The sequence below is a fragment of the Panthera leo genome, chromosome C2 (assembly GCF_018350215.1).
Source record: "Panthera leo isolate Ple1 chromosome C2, P.leo_Ple1_pat1.1, whole genome shotgun sequence".
Taxonomy (NCBI): Eukaryota; Metazoa; Chordata; class Mammalia; order Carnivora; family Felidae; genus Panthera; species Panthera leo.
Genome location: NC_056687.1, coordinates 45,967,828 through 45,990,762, shown reverse-complemented (window position 1 = coordinate 45,990,762; position 22,935 = coordinate 45,967,828). Strand labels below are relative to the sequence as shown.

General features: G+C 34.1%; 2 protein-coding genes across 2 annotated transcripts; both read right to left on the bottom strand.

The window, feature by feature from the left end:
- Window positions 1–7,673: 7,673 nt before the first annotated feature.
- LOC122229255 (olfactory receptor 5AC1-like) lies at window positions 7,674–13,860 on the bottom strand. Its single transcript, XM_042954340.1, has 2 exons — window positions 13,758–13,860; window positions 7,674–8,614 (listed from the first exon to the last, which is right to left on the bottom strand). Exons 1-2 carry the CDS (start codon window positions 13,858–13,860, stop codon window positions 7,674–7,676), a joined length of 1,044 nt encoding a protein of 347 aa, XP_042810274.1.
- A 7,823-nt stretch (window positions 13,861–21,683) lies between these two features.
- LOC122230083 (olfactory receptor 5AC2-like) lies at window positions 21,684–22,670 on the bottom strand. Its single transcript, XM_042955753.1, is given in 4 exon segments — window positions 21,684–21,713; window positions 21,715–22,023; window positions 22,025–22,079; window positions 22,138–22,670. Coding segments are annotated over 4 exon segments (921 nt in total). The 5' UTR covers window positions 22,665–22,670.
- Window positions 22,671–22,935: the final 265 nt, after the last annotated feature.

Sequence of the window (22,935 nt, the reverse complement as noted above, 5' to 3'; positions counted from 1 at the left end):
TGTTTAACATAGTGTTGGAAGTGCTAACATCAGCAATCAGACAACTAAAGGAAATCAAAGGCATCAAAATTGGCAAAGATGAAGTTAAGCTTTCACTTTTTGCAGATGACATGATATTATACATGGAAAATCCGATAGACTCCACCAAAAGTCTGCTAGAACTGATACATGAATTCAGCAAAGTTGCAGGATACAAAATCAATGTACAGAAATCAGTTGCATTCTTATACACTAATAATGAAGCAACAGAAAGACAAATAAAGAAACGGATCCCAGTCACAATTGCACCAAGAATCATAAAATACCTAGGAATAAATCTAACCAAAGATGTACAAGATCTGTATGCTGAAAACTGTAGAAAGCTTATGAAGGAAATTGAAGAAGATATAAAGAAATGGAAAAACATTCCATGCTCATGTGTTGGAAGAATAAATATTGTTAAAATGTCAATACTACCCAAAGCTATCTACACATTCAATGCAATCCCAATCAAAATTGCACCAGCATTCTTCTCAAAACTAGAACAAGCAATCCTAAAATTCATATGGAGCCACAAAAGGCCCCGAATAGCCAAAGTAATTTTGAAGAAGAAGACCAAAGCAGGAGGCATCACAATCCCAGACTTTAGCCTCTACTACAAAGCTGTCATCATCAAGACAGCATGGTATTGGCACAAAAACAGACACATAGACCAATGGAATAGAATAGAAACCCCAGAACTAGACCCACAAAAGTATGGCCAACTAATCTTTGACAAAGCAGGAAAGAATATCCAATGGAAAAAGACAGTCTCTTTAACAAATGGTGCTGGGAGAACTGGACAGCAACATGCAGAAGAACGAAACTAGACTACTTTCTTACACCATTCACAAAAATAAACTCAAAATGGATAAAGGACTTGAATGTAAGACAGGAAACCATCGAAACCCTAGAGGAGAAAGCAGGAAAAGACCTCTCTGACCTCAGCCGCAGCAATTTCTTACCTGACACATCTCCAAAGGCAAGGGAATTAAAAGCAAAAATGAATTACTGGGACCTCATGAAGATAAAAAGCTTCTGCACAGCAAAGGAAACAATCAACAAAACTAAAAGGCAACCAACGGAATGGGAAAAGATATTTGCAAATGACATATCGGACAAAGGGCTAGTATTCAAAATCTATAAAGAGCTCACCAAACTCCACACCCAAAAGACAAATAATCCAGTGAAGAAATGGGCAGAGGACATGAATAGACACTTCTCTAAAGAAGACATCCAGATGGCCAACAGGCACATGAAAAGATGCTCAACATCGCTCCTCATCAGGGAAATACAAATCAAAACCACACTCAGATATCACCTCACGCCAGTCAGAGTGGCCAAAATGAACAAATCAGGAGACTATAGATGCTGGAGAGGATGTGGAGAAACGGGAACCCTCTTGCACTGTTGGTGGGAATCCAAACTGGTGCAGCCACTCTGGAAAACAGTGTGGAAGTTCCTCAAAAAATTGAAAATAGACCTACCCTATGACCCAGCAGTAGCACTGCTAGGAATTTACCCAAGGGATACAGGCGTACTGATGCATAGGGGCACTTGTACCCCAATGTTTATAGCAGCACTCTCAACAATAGCCAAATTATGGAAAGAGCCTAAATGTCCATCAACTGATGAATGGATAAAGAAATTGTGGTTTATATACACAATGGAGTACTACGTGGCAATGATAAAGAATGATATATGGCCCTTTGTAGCAACGTGGATGGAACTGGAGAGTGTTATGCTAAGTGAAATAAGCCATACAGAGCAAGACAGATACCATATGTTTTCACTCTTATGTTTCACTCCTGAGAAACTTAACAGAAACCCATGGGGGAGGGGGAGGAAAAAAAAAGAAAAAAAACTAGGTTGGAGTGGGAGAGTGAGCCAAAGCATAAGAGACTCTTAAAAACTGAGAACAAACTGAGGGTTGATGGGGGGTGGGAGGGAGGAGAGAGGAGGTGATGGGCATTGAAGAGGGCATCTTTTGGGATGAGCACTGGGTGTTGTATGGAAACTAATTTGACAATAAATTTCATATAATAAAAAAAAGAAGTAGAGAAACTGGATATAAAAAAAATAAATAAAAACCAGGCTTTTCATTTTATTGATTTTTCTGTATAATATTTGTTTCAATTTAATTGACTTGTGTTCTTAATTTATAAATTTCTTTTTGCTTTCTTTGGATTCAATTTGTTCTTTTTATAATGTCTTAATGTAGAAGTTTTAACCTTAATTTAATTATTTTTATTTTCTAATATAAGCATTTAATGATATAAATTTCTCTTTAAGCACTATTTTACCTATATCCCACATACTTAAACATTTGTATTTTTATTTTCACTTTATTTAAAATATATTCTTTCCCTTATTACTATCTCTTTGACATATGGGTATTTAGAAGGATGACATTTTTTTTTAATTTTGTTTTAAAGTAATCTCTACATTCAACATGGGGCTCAAACTTACAACCCCGAGATCAGGAGTCACGTGCTCCATTGACTGAGCCAGCCAGGTGTCCCTGGAAGGATGGTTTTTAATTGCCAAATAAATTATTGAAAAAGGAGTACTATAAACTTAATCTATAATTGTGAATTTGTCTGGTTCTCATTTCTACTTTATCAGTTTTTCTTCAAGTATTTTGAAGCTCCATTGTTCAGTATTTACATATTTAGTATTATTTTGTCTTAATTAATTGAACCCTATAGAACCCTATATAACCCTATATAATTTTGCAATGTCCCTCTTTATCCTTGGTAATATTCCTTGATCTAAGGTCTGTTTTGCTCCATAGCCGCTATAGCTTTTTTTTTTTTTTTGATTCGTGTTTGCATGATGGATCTGTTTTCTATCCTTTTACTTCTAATTTATCTAAGACTTTATATTTGATGTGTTTCTTTCGAACAGTGTATGATTAGATCTTGCTTTTGAATCCAATCAGATAATGTCTTATATTTGGTATATAATACCATTTATATTCAATGAGATTATTGATGTGGTTGGGTTAAAAGTTACCATTTTAGCTAACATGATAGATGTTCTATGTCCATTGCATCTGTTCCTCATTCTCCTTCTTTTCTTTTCCTGACTGCTTTTGGATTAATAGAGGCTTTTTGTGATTTCACTTTATATCCACCTTTGGCTTACTATTTATACATTGTCTATTTTTTGGTGGTTCCTTTACAGTATACAGTATATCACTTTAATTAATCACAATATATCTTCAAATAATGTTATACCAAGTAATAATTGTGTCATATTGAAATAAGATGGTACAGGCATGCCTGATTCCTGTATAAAATATAAAATATGACCTTAAGAGAATAAGGGCATCTTCATGTTCTTCCAGACCCTGAGACATGATTTGAGTGCAAGTAATTTATTTAGGAACAGTTGATGAGTGAGAAAGTGAGACAGGAAAGGGAATGTAGCCAATAAAAAGTAATTTAAAAAAATTACAACTTTGGGCTCAAGCTTAATCTTTTTTTGGAAACATCATTAGGCATGAATTTCAAAAGCATTATATCAACCAAAGGACAAAGAATTGAGGGTATTTACTCACCATCTCCCATCAGTCATTGGTTGATAGATGATCTGGAAGAGATTCTAAAAAGAACATTTACTTCTCAGTTTTCTAGTCTGCCTTAAGTGAGGGTAGAATCGCTCTAGCCATGAGAGAAAGCCCTCAGATGCAGATGTACAGCTAAAAAAGATATGGGCAACCATCAACAGTATCTACGACAGGGAATCTATAGGAATCAGTGGGCAGTGTGACTTGTGATTGACAGTGAATGAGCCATTCAGCACTAGCTATCATAGCAGGTCAGAATATCTCTCAAGCAACCCATTCTCAAAAAACTAAAGTTGTGACTTGTCCACAAATAACCAAAGGAATGATGAAATTTGCTTTTATAGGCTTAGAAAAGCAGAAAACACTGTCTCAAAGTGAGTTATAGCATACAGTTTATACTACATAACACTTATCATAGGGCCTCTTAATTAAAAGAGAGTATCCTCTGATTTTTGCCAAAATTCTGTTAAGATTGATGGGATATTATTTAATTTATTTTTGAGTCTTTAAACTCTAACATATACTTACAATACAGCTACCAGTCACATTATCATCATCTATTGGTCCATTGCTTATAGCATCTTATGCACAAGGCAGTCAGCCACACAATATTGTGTCATGAATACTGCCCCTGAATTGAGCAGTGCCCTCAGCCTGCCCAGCCATTCACAGTTTCTCTGCATACAGTTTGTCTCAATACTATTTATGGAACCCATTATTCTTCCCTCAATAGTTTATAAATGTGGTTTCATTGTCTTTGTAGTCTCAGTGCAACAGACAAAATGCTACCATACGTATCTTTCTTTTAGTAGTAATCCAGTCTCTGTCTTTAAGGTCGTAGATAGTCTCTTTACCCCTAGAGTCTGAGACTGTTCACCACGAACATATCCTTGTGAATATGGATAAATGCTATCCATTGAGGATGTTTAGCTTAGGAATCCAAGATTTCCTTTGTTTCTAGGAAGTGGCTTGATGATGTGTATTTCAGACTGATCCTGACTTGCCACTTTTAGAGTCACCAGCTGAAAGGTTGTAAATGCACCATAGAACCTCCTCAGTAGGAGGTTCTTCCCTAAAATACTCTTAAACAATAAATACCCCAATATGTTAAATTTTCTTATTAGTTTAAATATTATATGGTTTCACAGCACTTGTATTTTGAAATAATAGTGTCCTTATTCACAAATCTAAACCTTTCCCTCTGCCTAGTTGAAGAGAGGACATAGGACCTTGCAGAAACATAGAATAGTCATTTAGATCTCCATCAGCACCAACATGCCTCTATTAAGTACCTCCATTTATATGATAAGGATCATTTTCTCCTAATACTGTATTTGACTTGTAGAAATTGTGATTTCAGTTCACTTCAATGTGTACCCTCTTCTTGTCTCTCCCTGTTTAGATTGCCAAGCACATTGATGTAATCATTTTACATTCATGTACTCTTTGTGCCCTGTCAAAAAGTCAAAGATTATCTAAAATATGCTGGAGGACCTGTACAGTGCTGGCTTCAGTCCTCAGCCTTACATCTTCCTAGCTTGCATTCCTGTTAAGTCTGTACATCAGATTTTCTGAATATGCTATTCTTCCTCTTAATTCTTCCTTACTGCTCACCAATATCAAGCCATCACCTGGATATTTTGCAGTGGCAATAGGTAGTCAAAGATATTACAGATTGAAACAAATTATACATTTGCCACTTTAGAGTTCCTTTAAATTCATATGTCCAATGGAGAAAGTCACTACATATTTCTTAGAGTAGCCAATGAAAGAAAAATAAATATTACACTGAAAGTTTTTATAATCATTTCAGAAATAAAAAAAACATTCCATAGTGGCACTTACCCAAATTAAGATATGTTTCATTGTCTAACTAAAGAAGTAAATTATTTTTACTTGAGTAATAGACATGTAAGAGATTATAAGAGCAATAACTATGGAAACTTATGTTTCTGCATGATTAAACATGAAAAGATAAATGCAGCATATTCCTAATGTCTGAGGAGATATATCCTGAAATCTTCCAATATCTACAAATTCTTGAATACCAATATTGCCTATAATTTCCCTGATAAAATATACTGTGTATTTTCATACAGTTGAGCCATACTTTTAATTAATTGTCTACTTTTTATTTTATCCCAGTTAAGATTCTTCTCAATAATATCCACCATTCTCTTATATTCTGTACTTTTCAAAATATTTTCTTCACTACAAAGAAAGTTTTCTCTTCAGGACAGTTTCCTCTAAAAAGTCACTTCATCTGAGTCTCTGAACAATCAAAAGGCAGCAAGACTTTTTTTTCATTCAAGTTTTTGTTTAAATTCCAGTTTCATTAATACACCGTGTAATATTAGTTTCAGGTGTAGAATTTAGTGATTCATCACTTACATAAAACACCCAGTGCTCATCACAACAGGTGGCCTCCTAAAACCCTTCACCTATTTAACCCATCCCCCTGCCCACCTCCCCTCCAACAACCCTCTGTTTGTTCTCTGTAGTTAAGGGTCTATTTCCTGTTTAGCCTCTCTTTTATTTCCCCACTATATCCATCTGTTTTGTTTCTTAAATTCTACATATGAGTGAAATCATGTTATTTGTCTTTCTCTGACTTATTTTGCTTAGTATAATACTCTCTAGCTATGTCCATGTCATTGCAAATGGCAAAATTTCATTCTTTTTGATGGCTGAGTAACATTCTATTATATATATACCACATCTTCTTTATCCATTCATCAGTCAGTGGACCTTTGGGCTCTTTCCGTAATTTGGCTATTGTTGATAATGCAGCTATAAACATTGAGGTGCATGTATCCCTTTGAATCTGCATTTTTATATCATTTGGGGAAATACCTAGGAGAGCATTGCTGGATCATTTCTTACACCATGCACAAAAATAAATTGCAAATGGATGAAAGACCTAAATGTGAGACAGGAAGCCATCAAAATCCTAGAGGAGAACACAGGCAGCCACCTCTTTGACCTCAGCCATAGCAACTTGTTACTAGACATGTTGCCAGAGGCAAGGAAAACAAAATCAAAAATAAACTATTGGGACTTCATTAAGATAGAAAGCTTCTGGGGTGCCTGGGTGGCTCAGTCAGTTGAGGTCCAACTTCAGCTCAGGTCACGATCTCACGGTTTGTGAGTTGTGAGTTCAAGCCCCACGTTGGCTTTGTGCGGACAGCGCAGAGCCTGCTTCAGATTCTGTCTCCCTCACTCCCCCCACCCCATTCATGCTTTCTCTCCTCAAAAATAAAAAAAAAACATTAAAAAAGAAGATAAAAACTTCTACACAGTTGAGAAAACAATCAACAAACCTAAAAGGCAGTCTTTGGAATGGGAGAAGATATTTACAAATGACATATCTGATAAAGGGGTTAATATCCAAAGTATGTAAAGAACTTGTACAACACAACATGGGAGAAACAAATAATCTACTTAAAAAATGGGCAGAAGACATGAATAGACATTTTTCTAAAGAAGACATCTAGATGGCCAACAGAAACGTGAAAAGATGCTCAACATCACTCATCATCAGGGATATACAGATCAAAACTACAGTGAGATACCACCTCATACCTGTCAGAATGGCTAAAATTAACAACACAAGAAACAACAGGTGTTGCTGAGGATAAAGAGAAGGGGAAACCCTCTTACACTGTTGGTCAGAATGCAAACTGGAGAAGCAGCAAAACTTTTGATATACAGGCTTTGGACAATTATCTTGGCTCAGTCATTCCAGCCTCAAGCAAAGAAACATAAATATCTGCTACAATCATGTTACAAACTATTATTATATCTAATTTAGAGGCAATGTACAAAGAGTCAAAAATCACAAATTTTAAATGCTTAGTTTTCTTAAAGGTGGTCTATTTTTAATCAGTGATTCAATTCTGTGTGATATTAAGATCTCCTTACATTGAAACAAATACCCAATGAAGCTTTCATCATACAGCACTCAGAAACTGCCCTAGAAACTGCCTTCTGTTAAACTTATAAAGCCAAAGCTACTTTTCATAACTTCAGACCCCTTGCATTTTGCACAGTTTGAAATGAGCAAGTTTAAATTTTGCCTTAAGAACTATTTATATTTTATTATTCTCCTCAAGGCATTTATAACCTCTTTGTTTCTCAAACTGTAAATAAAAGGATTTAGCAGGGGAATTATGATTGTGTAAAATACAGAATACATTTTATCTTGATTTTCAGCTGGGCCAGACCCAGGACGCACATACATGAAGAAGAGAGTGCCATAGAACAAAGAGACAGAGAGCAAGTGGGCGCTGCATGTGGAGAAGGCCTTGCTCCTGCCCTTTTCAGACTTCTTTTTCAGGATGGCAAAGAGGACATGGGAATAAGAGATGATAATAGTCATAAAGGTGAAAGATTGTATAAAGACTGAAAATATAAAAATTAAGAGCATATTAACTCTAGGGTCAGTACAGGAAATCTTAAACAGTTGTAAAATTTCACAGTAGAAATAATGTATTACATTGGACTTGCAGAAAGTTAATCTAAATAACAAACTGGTGTGCATCATAGGATGAAGAAACCCTATAATATATGAAACACCTAATAACCGAATGCAAAAGATATTGGACATCACCACTGGATAAAGCAAAGGATTACATATAGCTACATAGCGATCATAGGCCATCACTACCAGAAGGAAACATTCAGTGTTTGCACTGGAAGCAAAAATATAAAATTGGGTGATGCATTCAACCAGGGATATCAAGTGATTGTTGGATAAAAAATTCATCAGCATCTTGGGAGTCACAGAGGTGGAGGAACAAGCATCTGCAAAGGCTAAACTGCCAAGGAGTAAGTACATGGGGGTATGAAGATGGGGGTCCTTCCAGATGAGAAAAATCAGTCCGAGGTTGCCCACCATGGTAGTGAGGTAGATGACCAAGAACACCAGGAACAGGGGGACCTGCAGCCCTGGAAGATCTGTAAGTCCCATGAGAACAAACTCCATCACCTGTGTTTTGTTTCCATCAGATTCACTCAAGTTGATCACTGAAATGGAAGAATAAGTGAAAAACAGAGTCATAAAAGACTGTGAAAATAATCACATTTTATTTGCAAATAAATGTATCTTGCTTAATTACATATCCCTTTTAACCAGAACATTTATCTTTACACTTCAGTATTCTTTACAAACAATATGTATTTGGGCAACTGTTCCTCAAAATTAAGGGGAATATATATATATATATACACACACACCATTTACACACCATATATATGGAATTTATTATGTATATTTATTTTATGTATTTATATTTATACATATTTATTATATATAATTTATTATATAGAGAGAGTTTATTAGTTGTATAAGAGAAGTGGTTTTGTTTTTTAATTTGGAAAAAATTAATTTCAATTTAATAATCATCTTCTAGTTATAAAAGCTTTAAAAATAGAATTAAGCTTTTGAAATATGCTAGAGATGAGTAATCAAAGCCAATAGCACACATTCTAAACAATATAGCATCTTCCTCAAATTAGGACAGATTGAAATGCTTACTCTGACCATTACTGTACAGTATTTTTCAGAAACTTCAATACATCTAAGATATGAAAACAAAATATAACAAAGATATAATGAAATGTCATAAAAATTGTGGGAGATAAATTCATATTTTTACTAATGTTATAGTGTTATAATTAAACAAATAACATTATGACTTTAATAAGTACCAGATGCAGGATGAATACGTAAATAATCACGAGATTTTTTTCAGTGCAAGCAAGAAAGAAAAAGGATATATATCAGTTATAATAGCCATACACCTTAAAATACATTGAAATATTTTTAACATATATAAGACCTTGTGAATAAAATTGTAAAACTTACCGAAAAGTATTACACAATTTCTAAAGAAATAGCCAAAATATGTTCTCAGATAAGAAGACCGAGTATTATAAATATGTCGTTAGAATTCAATTTCAGCTAGAAATTAAATTCAGTTAGTTGTTTTTAAGATTATTTATTTTTATTTATCTATTTTGAGAGAGAGAGACAGAGCCTGAGCAGGAGAGGGGCAGAGAGAGGAGTATCCCAAGCAGGCTTCACAGAGCTCAGTGTGTGGCTCGATCCCACAAACTGCAAGATCATGACCTGAGCCAAAATCAGGAGTTGGTCACTTAACTGACTGAGCCACCCAGGTGCCCCTGAATCCTAACTGCTTTTTAACATAATAGCATAAGCATAAAGTTCTTATAAAATAAAATTATTTTGAAGAGACAAGGAAAATATGAACAGTAACAAAGTTAAGTGTGCAGTGGTGTTACAACATAAAGCCTTTAATAGAATATAATATGACATGAAAATAGGAAAATATAATAGTAAAACCAAATAAAGACTCCAAAGACTGATTCAACTATATGTATTGGCATTTAATATAGTACATGGGTGATTTTTCAATTGAGAAAATATTATGGTTACATTTGCCTATTTCAGAAAAAAAAAGTAAGAATGGCTTTGTTTTCCATGTTTGTTTTAAAATTGTTACTGGATCAAGGGCTTAAAAGTAAAAAATTAAAAAAAAACAATTTAAATATTCTAAGAAAATTCATAAAATAAATATAATTTAAATATATTACAAAAATCTCTAAGAAACCCACGAATTATAAATAAGGATATAAGTGTATTTAATATAATGTTTAAATACATGAAAATGAAGTATGTATCAAATATTTCACAAGGTAAAAGATGAATAAAATGTTGGAAAAATATGTATAGTTAATATAATAGGCTAAATATTAGTTCCTATCACATGCTAGGAAATATTACTAATTGGTAAGAAAAGTCAAGTAATTCGACAGAAAAAAAAATGGAATTGAATGGGCAAGTCACAGAATATGTCAACACATTGAGTTAATGTGAGGAAGGTGAGCACCTTCCCTAGTATTCAAGATGTGTAAATAAAATAAGACGTTATTTTTCATTCCTCAGATTAGCAAAATCTGATTGTTAGAATTTAGAAAATGCCACTGTCACCCTTACTAATAAAAATGTAAATTATTAAGACTGAAAAACAATTTGGTAATATTTAAAAAAAATACACAGGGGCACCTTGGTGGCTCAGTCAGTTAAGCACCCAAATTTGGCCCACGTCATGATCTCACTTACAGTTTGTGAGTTCGAATCCCATGTCAGGCTCTGTGCTGACAGCTCAGAGCCTGGAGCCTGCTTCAGATTCTGTGTCTTCCTCTCTCTCTCTGCACCTCCTCAGCTTTCTCTGTCTCTCCCTCTCAAAAATAAATAAGCATTAAATTTTTTTAATAATGAAAAATAAATAAAAATACACATACTTTTCAACTCAGCAACCCATGCCTTCTATCTATTCTATAGCAATAACATATTTCATAGGTAGAAAAGTCTACAACATTGTTCACAGTGGCAAAAGACTGGAAATAATATGTAAACCAACAGGATGAAACAATGGTTGAACAAATTTTGGCATAACCAGACTAACCAATATTATGGCTAAAATCAATAAAATGAGCTGTTGATCTACGAGTTGTCTGAAAGAAATTTCCACAATTGCTAAGAATGTGAGAAAAATAAGATGCAGAGAAATGTATTTAACATTATCTCATTAAACAAATAGATAATAGAGTCTTAAAATTCCCATTCTGTAGATCTGTGAATACACACACACACACACACACACACATATATTTGCAAAAACCATAAGAACATAAAGATTGTATAAAATGATAGACCCTAGCTTGTTAATATTTATTGTCTGGTGGAGGTGAGAGGGGAGAATAAAGGAGGAGAAAAATATACAGTACCTCCAAAACTGCTTTTGTGATAAAAACACAATATATAATCATCCTATTTTATAGAATTATAGATATTTATATATGGTCAATGACATATATTTAAGGATAGTCTTAAATTTTAATAGTAAAGAAGAGAAAAAGAGAGCAACAGGAATAATAATACTATTGCATTTAGTAGGTGGCAATAAATATTTTAATGAAAAATTAGGAATTAATCATAAGTAAATTTTATTTTATAGGTTTTCTGTATTTTAAAATACAGAAAAGGCTTTGGATTATGTGGCATATGCTTTTGAATATTTTCAGTTGTATCTGAATTCATCCATAGAGAGTAATTTCCCTCTCTCAGACAAAAGTTTTTTTGTAAACAAAGTTAGATATAGAAACACAATGTTTTTTTTAAATAGTTTTCTTCATTTTCAGGTTCCTTTCTTTATATTTGATGTATCCCCGAAATAATTTGCTTGATTTTGTTCTATGACCTATAAATGTTGTCTAAAAGCAAATCCAAAGAAGAGATCCCAAGGTATTTAGAGGTGAATGCACAGACTCTTAGATCACCTAGAAGGAGAAAAATCTACCTATAATTTGATGTGTAAATTCATTGTTTCCCAAAATAAAATGAATAACACAATTTTATACACACACTTCTTGCTGATTAAAATACATTTAAAAATCTACCTATATACCCAAATTGTATTGTTTAACTTTAAAATGGCTCCATAGACAATATTTTCATAATGGTTCAACATTAGGGAGAATGAGGAGTTATTTCCCATATTCCTTGAGAATAGAAAAAAAATAGCTTTAAAAATTTATCTTTTGGGTGCAAGGGTGGCTCCATCAGTTAAGCATCTAACTTCAGCTTAGGTCATGATCTCACAGTTTGTGGGTTCCAGCCTCACATCAGGCTCTCTGCTGTCGGCACAGAGCCCACTTCGGATCCTCTGTCCCCCTCTCTCTCTCTGCCCCTCCCTTGCTCTCTCTCCCCCTCTCTCTCAAAAACAAATAACATTAAAAAAGTTATCTTTTAAAGCATATACCCATGAGAAGGCCTAGAAACACAGCACATGCAGCAAGAATGACTGAAATGTCTCTTCTAAAAATTAGCCTTAATAGACACTGAGGGCAAGTCATTTAATTTCTAAGGTGGGGTTTTGTCCTGAGTGAGCCTGCCTAGGTTTCTTGCCAACTTTAAATCCATAATTGATACATCCTATTTTTATAATTAAGTCAAGAGCTATTAAGTTCTTAGATCTTTTCAATATCCATATGTATCTCTATATCATATAGATATACACATATATATGTGTGTGTGTATATATATATATATATGCACACATATGCACACACATATATCCATTGGAAACAAGGGGCTTAATAATGTTATCATTGGTGACTTTAGCTCATCTTTTCATGATTCCGTGAACAAATTAAGGAAGTTTAAGCAGCATAATTTAGTTGTCCTTAGCCTGACAATGAAAAGTTTCTATGATATGAAATAACCTCTGAAATTCTTGAGTCATTATCATCATTTTATCATTTGCCTCCTTTTTCTATTATCTCAAGTTTACTATTAAAAAGAAATATTATTTGTGTCTCCTCATCAGTCAAACATTTAGTATTTATGACAAGCATCCAGAATGGTCTACCCTGAAGTTAAATGAAAAACCTCATAGGGTTACCAGGATTTTCATTTCTCACCTGGATGTCTCATTATCAAATAAAAAAATTGAAAAACTACAAATAATGAAAATTAGACGGATCCTAGTGTCCTCACTCAGTTTCTTAAAGTCTTTTCGAGATTGAGAAATGATGGGTTTCTTGAAGGAAAGATGGTGGGTTTCTAAAGGGAAGAAATATAAATTTCCCTCTACCATACTTTACATTGGGCCAGAGACATCTTTATGAATCGCCAAACTGATGAAGTTTCTAGCTGCTTTCACACCCACATCCGCTGTACTTCCTCCTAAAATCTTTAAATGAAGAAAAGTGGAAGCTGCAGAATGAAGCAGTGATTACTTGCGCAAAGATTTTCCTTGGAAACCTCGACTGGAGGGAGAAGGTATTTATTTGTACTCTTTTCCAAATCTATTCATGAAAAAGAAAAAAAAAAATATATTTTAAATTCCCTCAGTAAAAGTTACCAATGGATTGATTCCCTGTAGGTTGGGGGCAAAGCTGTTCTACTGGGCATTGTGAGCTAATTGGGGAATAACCCAGGCATAGCAGGTGTAACAATTAGAAATACACTTTGTGTCGTTAGAGTTCACTGTGAGGGCATCTTGACAAACTACCCCTGAGCAATTTTTAGGTCATAATAATTTCCTTTCTCTTATTGCTCTTGATGTTGCCACATTCCAACCACCGGATAGTTTCTTCAAATGTCTCAAAAACTCATGAAATTCAGAATGTCCAGATCCAAATTCAGAGTCTTTGTAAACAGTATCACCAAGTGTGGCCCTCATCCTGCCTTCCCATTCTCAGTTAATGGCATCATCATTACCCCGTTTTTAAAGAAAGAAACCTGAGAGTCATCCTTGACACTGAATTCCCGCCTTGAACCCATCAGAACTATTATCAAACTCATGGCTTTTATCTCTTTAATATCTGTTGAAACCACCCACTTTTCTCAAAATTCAAGAAAACTCCATCTCCTGCCTAGAATACTCACATATCCTTTTAATAAGCTCTGCGTATTTTCTAATATATTTTCCCACCAAAATCTGAATTTGGGCCAAAATCATCTTTATAAATTGCCAAACCACTGAGATCAGCACACCCATGGATGAGATTCCATTTAAACCCTTAAGTATAACTTAGGATCACTCTTAGAAGATCAAAATTCTTAAGCCTATATATCCCTTTCCTCATCCTAAAACCTATCCATTCATTCTCTGTACCAACCTTTGGTCCATTGTAGCTAATAGATTCTTTAGGGAGAATGAGTCTATTTATTTGACAACAGAATCTAGGAGCTGAAGTTAAAAATCAAAATGTATAGTAAATTAAAAGGTGAAAAATCATGGCTTTCATATGCAATGTTGATGAGGAAAAAAAACAAAAACAAAAAACCAGAATTTATCCCTTTGTTTTTCTAATGTTAGTGTAGCAATGTAAGGAGTTCTCCTTAAACAGCTGCAAAGCTGCCAGCATCTCTCCAGGCCCATCAGAATCTGTGTGACATGCTTGCCTCTGTGTGAGCAGCACACACACACTTTTGTGATGGGGCTGACAAGGGCTCAGGAACCAGGGTAGAAGCCTGAGAGTGCCCACTGGTTAGCACTACATTTTCTGTAGTAATGGGAACAGGTCATAGGAAAATGACAAACAAGAATTGCAAAATTATCCTTTCACTGACTTACACATAGTAAAGCATACAACAGAAATCTGATGTAGGTTGTGGATAGTAAAACCCCAAATTTCTGACAGAAAATAGGATTTGTGGCTCAGTTCTCTTGAGCTCCAAGGCTTTCTCTGGGAAATACTGGTTGTGTAGTAACTGTGAATTCACTCAGGGAAAGGGAAAATTATGCTGTGTGTGGGTAACTTTGTGGATTGTGCAAATTTAATACCAAAGGCCCTGTGGTTCCTCGTCAGAGCAGTAACTTTTAAACATTGCATTATGTTTTACTCTTGGCCACAGAGGCTTTCTTTTCCAGTTCAGCTGGAAGCTTTATTCCCCTCATTCTCCTTCAGAACGCCTTAATACTAACTCAACCAGCGTCAGAGCCTTTGTTCCAACTTTTAATTTTTGCTGCTGTTTATTTGTTTTGCCATTTCACACAACACAACTCCTGGCCTGATGACTGCAACTGACTCTTGAACTCAGTTAATTGCTGATGTCTGTTCCTCTCAGGTAGTAGCTTATTGAATGTACAAGAGGAAGCCTCGCGTGTTCAAGTGAGAATAAAAGTTATAAGGAACTGCCTCTGTTAATTCTGTGTGGTATAGCATTAACACTCCTCACTTGTAAAAATTGAGGATGTTTGATTAGAGGATCCTAACTGCTTTACAAGTATATTCTCCATTGTGCCTGGAATTCTAAGGATTTTTTGGTTATTGGGCTCTAGGAGCATTTAAGTAGATTATGGAAGTAGAAAAGTAGGAAGGAGAAGAAAATATACTTTCTTTCTTGATTTGGTTGTAACTCAGCACCCCCCAATTTTTTTTTTTTTTTAGCTTATCACTGAGATTGGAGAGGTGGAAATTTATGGGATAGATTTTCCTATGTAAGAAGCAGCCATATTCCCAAGTACTAAAAGAAAGAAAATATCCTTCTGAGTGACCCATTTATGTTCCATGTTCAGAGATTGTAATGCTTTTTCTTCAGACCTTTGATCAGTGAGAAAGTGACACAGCCTCAACTTAAAGAGCTTTATTCTCCTCCCTATAGCCTAGGACACGAATTAATTAATATTTAATGTATTGGTATAAATTTACCACACAATATTTCCATGGAACTGCTGTGATTTTGTCTCAGTACAATGAACTGTTCCAGTGAAATCAGATGGCCAGTCTGCTATTGATACAGTATTTTTTCTTAATGGTGCCATTCATAGAAACAACGTTCCATTGGTTTGAGTGATGGAGTGTGGTGGTAGATTGACATTTAATTTATCACCTAATTTGCCTTTTTCTCAGATTTTATAGGATGGCTAAGGCCTCGTATTTCTTCAGTTCATTGATAATGTTGTCTAGCATTCAATGTGCATGCCCATATATTAGATCATGCATTCAAATATAGTTTAGCCCTTATCAAATTACTCCACTCAAAAACCTTCTCTGAGTCCTTGCAATTTGAATAAAGCCCCAATTCCAATGCTCAGTAACCTATTACGTACATGCCAAATGCCCATTACCTATTCTCCTACCAGTTTAATTACAAATGGATAATATTTCCCCTGGTATGTGTTCCACTGATTTATATCATAAGATGACTACTCATCTGGCCCAAACAGAAATTTTAGTACAGTTTTGAGTAGCTGGCCTTATTAATATTATAGTCTCAGATATTCTTAACTGAACATGGCATTCATGGTGACAGAAACCATATTCATATGGCCTGACCCCATACATCATTAGGCATAGAATGGATGTACATGAAGATGGCAAAAACAGAAACAGTAGAAAAACTATGAAAGGCCTGTAGACTGAAAAGTGTAATGTGACTTCTCTAATCCACTGTTGTCAAGGTGGTACCCACACGTAGTACCACCTGTACACGTAGGCCCACAGACCTACTTTAGGCTCAGTAGAAGCAGTGGTATAGGAGGCACTTAGAGTTTAATAGACTATTTTTCAGTACAATGCTAGCTTATATACAGAATTTTCTGTAAAAATGTATGTTAAGCAACACAGAATAGAGTAGGAATTATTGTCTAAGAATCATACATCAGGAAAGAAATGTAGCAGAAACAGAAAATCATTGATCATTTATTTAGACAAATATTTTTGTTTTATTCTTCACCAAAATACAAGAATATAAATAAAGAGGTCAAAAAGCTTACAGTGGATACCATGCTGGAAGGAAAAAAATTACAAGGAGATAGGAGGATATAATAAAGTTTTAATTTAATCAGTCCCTCTAAAATGAAACACCATTATTACAAGACTGATTCGAAACACTGAAGATTTTCAAGTGGTTTGTAATTACTAAAAAATTAATTTTGTATAAACAGTACTTCTAATAATGATTTTTTTCATTGATACTGTCAGAATGAAAAGGGTAATTCATACTTACCAGAAATTTTTAACTCTACTTATTGTGGAAAGTATTGCTATGTATTTGTCTATATGTTTAGACAAATATTTTAATGTCAGCAAGGAGGATACTTATTTAGAAGTACTTTTTTTTTAGGTGACTGTAATTACCTTGAAATACTTTAAGATGATGTGTATAGTCACTTTTGTTTTTAAAACTCATGAATTTTATACTATTTAATTCCAAACAATTTCTTGGGTATAAAAGTCTTACAAAGCAAGAATAATGCAGCTGGAAATTGTTTGGTTTTATGGAAGGCTTTTAGAAGACTTTGCATGTGCTTCAAACTGTTTCCAGAATGGGTTATCATTGGAAGTAGAGCTCTCATGCATTTACTCATTCAATAATCATCTACTAAGATGATGATATAAGAGTGAAAGCAACTGAAACATTGCTTCACTCTTGCCTATAGCTGAAGAACAAATCTTAAATTCTGACAAATTGACTGGGTGTTTAAAAGACTTAATAATTGCTTAAAGTCATCAGCCATATTTTTATAACATAGTAATATAAAGTTTACACATTTTCTATTTTTTTAACTAAAAAATGCATTGAGTATTATCAATGTGCAAGATGTCCATTTAGGTTTTGTGCTTATTTAAATAAAAATTGAAAAAATGGTAAGGACATTTTATTTGAGAAATGTGTATTCCTTTATCATTTTATTAGTCTACCTTAAATTTGTTTCTTTTGCTGTATGTGTAAGAAGAGATTTAGTAGAGAATTGCAATAATATACAACAAAGGATGCATTTTGCCCTGTTCTTCATCTGGGGCAGATTCAAGACTCACAAATCTGAAAAAAAAGAGTGTTGTAAGAGAACAGGAGAACAGTGACCAAATGGCCACCGCTGTGGAGAAGGCATTACTTCAGCCTTTTTCATAATTCTTTTTCAGTATGCCAAAGATGACATGGGTGTAAGAAACTTAATTTAATTGTTCATAGGAGTGAAGTTTGAATAAAGACTGAGAAACCAAAAAGAATCAATGCATTAATAGATTCATCTGTTTGGAAATTTTATATGGCAACAAGAATTCAAAATAGAACTGGTGTTTTTATGTTGGATCTGTAGAAAGTTAACATAAATGGAAATTCCATATGAACAATAAGAGGTAGAAAACCAGAAACATGCAAAACACTCAGCAACTAAATTCCATTTGGAAGAAAATCCATAATATAATACAGACAACTTCAGGGTGGCTCAGTGTCTCAGTCAGTCAAGCAACCGACTTTGGCTCAGGTCATGATCTCACGGTTTGTCGGTTAGAGCCCCACATTGGGCTTTGTACTGACAGCTCAGAGCCTGGAGCCTGCTTCGGATTCTGTGTCTCCCTCTCTCTCTGCTCCTCTCCTGCTCATGTTCTGTCTCTTTGTCTCTCAAGAATAATAAATATTTTTAAAAAAAGAATTAAAAAAAAAAGAATACAGACCATATCAAAAATAAAGCTAAAATGAAATCAATAAATTCAACTATGGATATAAAATCTAGAAGAAACCAAAATATTACAAGAAAGGAGAGCCAATGGAAAAAAATTTAAAACTAGGAGAAAGTAAAGAATTAGATAAAAGCAAACAAATTTAGATGTAATTTTTAAAATTATAAGCTAATTCTTTTAAAATACCTACAAAATAGAAAAATTATTAGCTAACCTACATTTTCCTAAGTGAGAAAAAAAATGATAAAAGGGAAGTAACCTTCCAAACCCATAAATGTAAAAACCATTATGTGAGTCTTTGCCTAGTTCTAGATAAGTAAATTTTAAAATATGGATGAAGTGAATAGTTTTATTAAAAATAAAATCATAAATTTTATTCTTAATAACACACAATAGGCCATCCACAGCTAATAAAATTAATATGTTCTGGATTTAAGTAAGCTTGTAGATCTAATTCTATCATCAGTTCTCTAAGTATACATTACCTTTATCACAAAGATACTATCAGCCAGATCCAAAATGTGAAAAATTCTATAGAAAATAAACCAGTTTATTCAACAGATAAATGACATGAAAAAAGGAGGAAGAGAAAACTATTATAGATGAAAAGAAATTTAAGAACCATCATCAAAATGCAATAGATATACTTTGTTTAAATCCTGATTCAAACAAAGAAACAACAAATTTTTGATACAAATTGGGAATACGGAACACAGATTGATATTAAATAATGTTAAGCAATTAATTCTGTCATGTATAATAATTTCACTGTGGTTACAAAACAAAGTCTTCATTTGTTAGCATTACATATACTAAAAGATTAACAAGGTTTTAATAATTGGTTCTACCTTTAATAATTCTGTCATGAAATATCATTGCAGAAATTAGAAACATTATGTAAGTGCCATGCCCTCAAAGTAAAAAACAAAAAAGCAAAAAAATAAAACAAACAAACAAAACAACTGTCGAGACATATATGCATGGAAACATTTATTTTTGTCAAAATGATAACAAAAATTTAAAAAATTGTAACAGAACATAATGGTAAATTATTGGAACAGGACCCTAATCAAAAGTAAGGAAAATGTAATGCAAAAATCAATCCTAACCTATAAATTAAAAATATCCACATTAGATATTAAAAAAAAAAAAAAAAAAAAAAGGTGGCAGGGCAGGGTGGTTGCCTGTGTGGCTTAGTTGGTTGAGCATCTGACTTCAGCTCAGGTCATTATCTCACGGGTTGTGAGTTCAAGCCCCATGTCGGGCTCTGTGTTGACAGCTCAGAGCCTGGAGCCTCCTTTGGATTCTGTGTCTCCCTCTCTCTGCCCCTGCCCCACTCACTCTCTCTCTGTCTCTCTCAAAAAGTAAATAAACATTAAAATTTTTTTTAAAAAATCCTGTGTCATTGTTAGCCACCAAAACAGTAAAATTAACCACAGTTTTCTGCAGTCAATAGAACTTTTCAAAAGAATGCATTCAGTTGTCTAACATTTTAAAAAGCCATTTCTAATGGGAACCTATGGCAATAAAATTGTAAGCCTATTAAAATGAATTGAATATTTTCATTTATATTCATAAGTCAAATGATTGATAAATTTATGATGCATACTGTCTTCATTTTAGATAAGTATTTTGATGTTTGTTGGAATTAAAGAAAAAAAAAACCCTAAATATAACTTTTAAAATACTTCAACAAGAGGACCATTTTCACTCCTGCTTCAACAACTTGAATTTAATTTTCATTTCCTATGAATTCTTTTTTTTAAAACACAGTGCTTGAACAAACAGATTGCTCAAGGAACATAATTAAGTCCTCGCCAAAAAAAAAGAAAGAAAAGAAAAAAAAGAAAGGAAAGAAAAAGAAAAGAAAAAAAGGAATCTATGTCAATTGTAGTATACTAAAATAAATTAGTCTAGGGGTGCCTGGTTGGCTCAGTCAGGTAAGCATATGACTCTTGATTTTGGCTCAGGTCATGATCACACAGTTTGTGAGTTCCAGCCCAGTGTTGGACTCTGCTCTGACAGCGGGGAGCCTACTTGGGATTATCTCTGCTTCTCTCTGCCCCTCCCCATATGTGTGCCCTCTCTTTCTCTGTCTCTCTGTCTCTGTATCTCTCTCTCTCTCTCTCTCTCTCTCTCTCTCTCTCTCAAAAATAAATAAATAAATACACTTAAAGAAAAAGGACCACTAGCTCAATTTTTTGCCTGCATCCATATATGCTTAACCAGTTTCTCATCCTTGCCCTCCGCTTTGCCATCTACCTAGTGTAGGAGAGCAAAGCAATCTCTATGCAAATGTTTACCAACTTACTATTGCTAACAAAATAGTCATGTAAATAGAGTACAGGAGATCTGTAATATCTAAGAAAGCTATGTCTTGAGATATTTCCAAATCTGCCAATTCCAAAATACCATTATATTATATTGCCCTTCCTGTATGAAAGTTAGTATGTGGGCTTCTAGATATGGGAAATTAAAATCTTGATGTTCCATTATTTAATTCAAGCCAACTTTTTTTTTTTAACTGTTGTTATTAAAATGCACCAATTTTTTCAAACTCTTCATTTTTATTAATTTTCCTCCCCTTTATTTCAGAAACATTTTTCTTCCAAGAATCTAAGTTTTTATCATTTTATCATGATGTGGTAAAACATCACAGAGCCTTATTAACATGCAGGTCGAGCTCAGAGAGCTAGGATCAGTCATGAACTAAATGACTCCCACTTACACACCAGCCTCAGTTACTGTCAATTATTAAGTGGAATTTAGGGGAGGAGTCCCTTGCAGATATCAAATTTTCAAAGACTAAATGTTCAGATTAAAAGGAATTACAATATTTTTAAATAAATCAACAATTAGTAGTAGGAGTCATTTCAACTGACGTAATAACTTTAATTGGACGTATATCCAAGTAAACATTGTGTGAAGCTGGGTTCCTTCACCCATTGCTTAGCGACCACCCTGACCACTAGCTCTTTAGTAAAAGGGCAGAACCATAGCTAATCTGTAAGATTTAAGAACTCGTTTATGCAAAGGGTGAGAACAGAAACAATTTGAAATTTCCCTTGACAACTATTTACTTCTTTGTAGCTCATCTCAAGGCACCTATAGCCTCTTTATTTTCTCAAGCTGTAAATAAATGGGTTTAGCAGGGGAATTATAATAGTGTAAAATAGGGAATACAATTTGTCCTGATCTTCGGCTAGACTGGATGCAGGACGCACATACGTGAAGATGAGAGTGCCACAGTACAATGAGACAGAGAGCAAGTGGGCACTGCATGTAGAGAAGGCTTTGCTTCTGCCCTTTTCAGACTTCTTTTTCAGAATGTCGAAGAGCACATGAGGATAAGAGATTATGATGGTCATTAAAGTGGATATTTGTATTAAAGCTGCAAAAATAAATATCATTAGTGCATTAATAGATGGGTCAAATAGATGAAATTTGGAATAGTTGTAAAATTTCACAGTAGAAATAATGTATTATTCTAATACGTTATAATAATGTATATTCTATACATTCTATATATAGAATAATATTCTAACATTATAATAATGTTAGACCTGCAGAAAGTTAATCTTAATAACAAACTCATGTGAATCAGGGGATGCAGAAAACTGATTGCATATGAAATAATTATCAACTGAGTACAGAGTCTGTTGGACATTATCACTGGATAAAGCAAGGGGTTACATATGGCTACATAGCGGTCATAGGCCATCACTACCAGAAGGAAACATTCTGTAGTTGCACTGGAAGCAAAAAAGTAAAATTGGGTGATGCACTCTGTTAGGGATATCATTGCAGTCTTGTCTAAGAAATTGACTAGCATCTTGGGAGTTACAGAGGTTGAAGTACAAGCATTGGCAAAGGCTAAACCACCAAGGAACAAGTACATAGGCATGTAAAGATGGGCATCCTTCCAAATAAGAGCCATCAGTCCAACGTTGCCCACCATGGTGACGGTGTAGATGACCAAGAACATGAGGACAAAGAGGAACTGCAGCCATGATCTCTCTGTAAGTCCTGTGAGAACAAATTCAGTGACCAGAGTCTTGTTTCCTTCTGACATGTCCACACTTGACCACGGTAATGAGAAAATTTGTATCAAAGACAATCACTAAAGGTAACATAAAGTAGTGGCATTTTATTTGCACATTAAATTGTACCTTACTGTTGTTTTCCATTTAATTAATAGTTTTTAAAGTTTAACTTTTAGCCTGTAGTAAATCTGTTTACAAATTCTTTAAGTATCTGATCCTAAAATTGGAAAAACCTGAAATAAAAGCAAAGTTTGAGGCAATATTAAAACCACGTGAAGGGATATTGCAAGTGGAAGAAAT

Bases quoted from the DNA above. Each gene is read 5' to 3' on its own strand.
- LOC122229255 (XM_042954340.1), bottom strand. From the start codon at position 13,860: ATGAGGGCCACACTTGGTGATACTGTTTACAAAGACTCTGAATTTGGA. The intron at 8,615-13,757 runs GTTGGAATGTGG...CTTCCATTTCAG, and splicing joins TTTGAAGAAACTATCCGGTG to TGATCAACTTGAGTGAATCT.